The sequence below is a fragment of the Musca domestica genome, unplaced genomic scaffold (assembly GCF_030504385.1).
Source record: "Musca domestica strain aabys unplaced genomic scaffold, Musca_domestica.polishedcontigs.V.1.1 181, whole genome shotgun sequence".
NCBI lineage: Eukaryota > Metazoa > Arthropoda > Insecta > Diptera > Muscidae > Musca > Musca domestica.
The window spans coordinates 1,002,474-1,007,639 of record NW_026712240.1 but is presented as its reverse complement, the minus strand read 5'-3'; the positions used below and the strand labels follow the sequence as shown (position 1 = coordinate 1,007,639).

The 5,166-nt window shown below is 38.6% G+C and overlaps 1 protein-coding gene across 1 annotated transcript; it reads right to left on the bottom strand.

The window, feature by feature from the left end:
* Positions 1–2,632: 2,632 nt before the first annotated feature.
* LOC101898713 (U4/U6 small nuclear ribonucleoprotein Prp4) lies at positions 2,633–5,166 on the bottom strand. The gene is made up of 2 exons (XM_005183363.4): positions 3,673–5,166; positions 2,633–3,606 (listed from the first exon to the last, which is right to left on the bottom strand). The coding sequence occupies exons 1-2, from the start codon at positions 4,922–4,924 to the stop codon at positions 3,224–3,226; spliced, it is 1,635 nt and encodes a 544-aa protein (XP_005183420.2). The 5' UTR covers positions 4,925–5,166; the 3' UTR covers positions 2,633–3,223.

The following is a 5,166-nucleotide window of genomic DNA, read 5'->3' as shown; positions in this document are numbered from 1 at the left end:
TAGTGTGTTTTTCTATTTCTGGTAATTTGATAGTTAAAGGGTATCAGTCGGTTTTGCCGACACATGCATGCCCTAAGCCAATGTTAGATCACATAAATATATTTTGCCTTCTGTTATGATTATTCAAATTGTTGACCCTCCATGGAGTAGGTTCCGAAGAAATAGGATAATATTGTAAATATAAATATTGCGAAGTGCCAGGTTTGGACTATAACTTCACTTTATTTGAGATATGTGAAAAATTATTTAGAAAATGTTAAAATATGCCTGAGCCACTAGATATATAGTCGACCGAAGTATTCCATTTTCATACTTTGTCTAATACAGATTACACACATATTGGTATGGGCAAAATTACAAGAAAATCGAACATTTATATCAAATTTTATGAGAAATCATAAATTCCATATTCATCTCAGGTTTTTTGGTTTGGAGAGAAATATTTAGATATAGCAAGTTGTAAAGAATCGCTGTTTTTTTTCGCAAGTTATGACAGATAAAAATATTGAAAATTTTTACCCTTTGTGGGTAAGGTACCAGAAGAAGGTATTCAGTAGATCTTGTGTTAGCAAAAGTTTGAAGAGAGTTGGCTGCTTATTTCACTTTCTTTGAGCGTTTTGTTTTTCAAAATCTTGAACCCTATGAGGGGGAGGTACCGGAAGAAAGGGTCTGATCTCTACTATCTTTATAACAGATCTTGTGCTGATGGAAATATTGAGATGTAGCAAGTCTGAATGGAATCGGATGTTAATTTCGCGTTCTATGAGCTTCATGGATATTCAAAGTTTTAAACTTTTGTGGGAGAAGCACCAGAAGGAGTAGACCCATATATCCCAGCTTCACAGCAGATCTTGTGTTAGTAGAAATAATGGAAATACTTATTTCGAATTTTATGGTAGTTTTTGTTATTCAAAACTTTGACCCTTTGTGGGGGAGGTACAAGAAGAAATGGTCCGATCTCCACCATCTTGATAACAGATCTAGTGTTGATGGAAATATTGAAATGTGCCAAGTCGGATGTTAATTTCGCTTCCTATGAGCTTCAAGGATATTCAAAATGTTGGTCCATTTCTGAGGGAGTTTCCATAAGAAGTGGACCGATATGTTCCATCTTCACATCAGACCTTGGGTTAGTAAAAATAACAGGATGTGTGAAATATGAAGAAAACCGAATACATATTTCCGATTTTATATTCGTTTTGGTTATTCAAAACTTTGACTCTTTGTAGGGGAGGTACCCGAAGGAATGGTCCGATCTCTACCATCTTAGTAAGAGATCTTGTGTTCATGGAAATATTGAGAAGCGCCATGTCTGAATTAAGGTGGATGTTAATTTTCCGTTTTGTGAGCTTCATGAATATTTAAAATTTTGGCACTTTCTGAGAGAGATACCAGAAGAAGTGGACCGATATATTCCATCTTCACATCAGACCTTGGGTTAGTAAAAATAACAGGATGTGTGAAATATGAAGAGAACCGGATACATATTTCCGATTTTATATTCGTTTTGATTATTCAAAACTTTGACCCTTTGTGAGGAGAGGTACCCGAAGGAATGGTCCGATCTCTACCATCTTAATAAGAGATCTTGTGCTCATGGAAATATTGAGAAGCGTCAAGTCGGAATGGAAACGGATGTTAATTTCCCGTTTAATAAGCTTCAAGGATATTCAAAATGTTGGCCCATTTCTGAGGGAGGTTCTAGAAGAAGTGGACCGATATGTTCCATCTTCACAGCAGATCTTGTGTTAGTAGAAATAACAGGTTGTGTGAAATATGAAGAGAAGCGGATACATATTTCCGATTTTATGTTCGTTTTGGTTATTCAAAACTTTGACCCTTTGTGGGGGAGGTATCCAAAGGAATGGTCCGATCTCCACCATGTTGATAACAGATCTTGTGTTGATGGAAATATTGAGAAGCTCCAAGTCTGAATGGAAACGGATGTTAATTTCCCGATTTATGAGCTTCATGAATATTCAAAATTTTGGCCCTTTCTGAGAGAGATACCAGAAGAAGTGGACCGATATATTCCATCTTCACACCATACCTTGGGTTAATGAAAATATTGTGATGTGTGTAATTTGAAGACAATCGGACTCTTACATCACATTTTATAAGAGTTATAATTATTCAACATTTTGGCCCTTTGTGGGGGATGTACTTGATGAAGTGGACCGATATTGTCCTTTTTCGCACCTGGCGTGGCATTGATGCAAATATTAGGATTTGCAAAGTTGTAGCAAAATCTTACAGTAAAATCTTTGTTTGAAAATGTCGACCTTTTTGTGGGTTAGGTAACAGAAGGAGTGGAAAGCTATTACCCATTTCCAAACTCGATCTAAGTTTGACCATAATATTACGATGTACCAAGTTTGGACCAAAACGAATACTTCCTTCGAGAGTTGTCGTGCCCACCAGCCAAACAGACAGACGGACGAACATCTCTAGATCGACTCCAAATGTCTGGAAAAGGATTTGGTTCAAAGAGACCCAGGGTCTAAAACCGTTATTTCGATGAGGCACGTTTTGGCCGTATCAAATGATATATACCCTCTGTAGCCATATGGCTTTATACCCTCAGCCAATTGGCCTTATGTTGGAGGTCTTCAACATTCTCTAGAAAAATTAATTATTTTTTTTTATTTTTATTATTGTTGACATGTTTTGAATGCACTTTATTAATATTTTTGTTTTATTTAAATCGGTTTGGTGTGTGTGTTAGAAAATAAAAATAAAACAAAATTAATACAACAATGGCAGTAATTCTATATTACAATAACATGAAATTAAATTACACTGGTTTATGGAGAATTTTGTTTTTTCGTTTTTCTATTTTTTCTTATTTATTTATCACTTTTGTTTTGTGTAACACGAAACAATGCATGTTATGTAAATTTAAATTTAAAAAAAGATGGGCTTGTACACAATTTGTTATTTTCTATTCCTTTGTATTGATTTGTTTTCAATGGGGATGTACCAAACTAAAATCGGTATAACAAACTAATAAGATAAATATATTTATTTAGTTAAACATTAACAAAGAAACAGATTCATTTATCTTTCGGTTGAAGAAAAACTGCTATTCAAAACAAATTCGAAATCCATGGGGCAACTCAGTGCGCCCATTTCTAGGGATTTTCTCAAATGTTTCGGAAGTAAGAATAAAGTCTACCAGTCACAATTTCAGACTCAACGTTATAAGAAAATGAATCGACATGTACTAGCAATCCGGTGACCATAACTTAAAAGTTCTATCAAAGGAAGTTGTAACAATGAAATTCGAATTCGATGATATATCCAAGGACACAACTTTGCCATCGTGACCCTGCAATGTTTTCAGCGGTTGCCATGTTTTGTTCGACCATATTTTGGTGGTGCAATCGTAGGAGCATGTGGCCAGAAAGCTACCACCATCTCGTTGATATTTGACATCAGAAATAAGATTGACATGGGCAGGAATGGTGTAGACGGGTTGACGTCGTCTTAGATCCCAAATTTTACATGTGTTATCTTGGGAGCCGGTGGCAATGTGAAAACCATTTGGTGAGAAATCCACACCAAAAATGGAACCCAAGTGGCCCTCCAAGAACATAATACAGCGACCTGAAAAAAAACAACAATATTTAATTCAAAAATCATCATAAAATTAATATAATTTCCCCCACTAACCTGTTCGCAAATCCCACACTCTTCCAAAGGCGTCCAGGCCACCGGTAACAATTACACTGCCCTCATGTTGGAAACTAAGGCAATGCACCGCCTTGGCATGACCTTCTTGATGTAAGACCTCGGTTTTTTGTTCAAGATCCCACAGGCGCCACGAGGAGTCATAACACGCTGTGGCCAGAAATCTTCCGGATGGATGAAAACCCAATTTGGACACCCTATGTGGCATGTGACCTGTTATATCGGCTATGGATTCCTCCGAATTGAATCCCCAAAGTTTAACGGAACCATCATGACCTCCCGAAGCCATGGCCACAACATTTTCTTCATCTCGTTTGACACCCGGGCGAAATGCCACTCCACCCACATAACTGGTATGACCTCTTAGTGTCTGCTCCAGCTTACAGTCAGGCACCGACCATACCTTACACAAACCTGACCATGATGATGTAACCAACAGCGTGGAATCATCATTAAAGGCACTACCACTCAGTGGTCTGGTATCACCCACTTGACTGCAATGTGGCCCCAAAGACTGTAAACGTTTTTGTAACTCAACCATCCGACCCGCCCTTGTGGCACTTGGCACCTGAAGCGCCTCGCGTGCCTTTTCCAAACGTTCCTTGGCCCGCGGCAATGAATAGTGGGCAATCCAAAGCCTAGCAACCCTTAACGTTTCCGGTCCCTCATGATACCATGTGGTTTCTTGTTCCTTTTGTAACTGCTTTCGTTCTTCTTCTTCATTCTGCTTTTGTTTAATGGCATTTTCACCCAAACTAGCCAATAACTCCCTTAGGCGGCGTCTACGTTCCGCTGGACCTTCTCCAAAATAACATATCGGTTCATTTAATTGTCGCAAGTTCCGTTTAATTTCTGCATCATCCGTTGACACATTTATTTGGCGAGCACGTTTCTTGCGCTCAAACTCCTCCAGCAACGCAACTTTGTCTTTAGAAATTTCCGTCTCCAAATCGAAATAATCATCCGTAATCTTATTGGCTAGGGCGGCAGCTGTTGGTGGTGGCGCTGATTGGACTGCAGCTCCCTGGTTGCTTTTTCTTTGATCATCAACATAATCTTCATCGGAATCGATGTCTTCCAATTGAGCAGCAGCACCCGCCGCTATTCCCGCTCCACTCGCTGCTGCAGCGGCGCCAGTAGATGATGCCAAACGCTTTCGCTCAACTTCCTCGAGGGAGCCATAATACAGTGTTCGTTGCCGTTTAATGTATTGTATATCTTCATCGTCGGACATATTATTTTATGTTCAAACGAAGAATTAATAAAAATAATTTATACAGAATTTATTTTTGAACCAAACTATTTGCCAAATAATTGAGAAAAATAAACGACACAAACGATTAAACGTACACAAAATTGCCGCGGCCGGCGTGCTGATTGGCCGTACGTTTTTTAAACAACACTGAAGTTGTTTACATCGAACTGAGCACACAGTGACGACGTTTGACGCCGACGTTAAGCGAGAGCAAAGCAGAA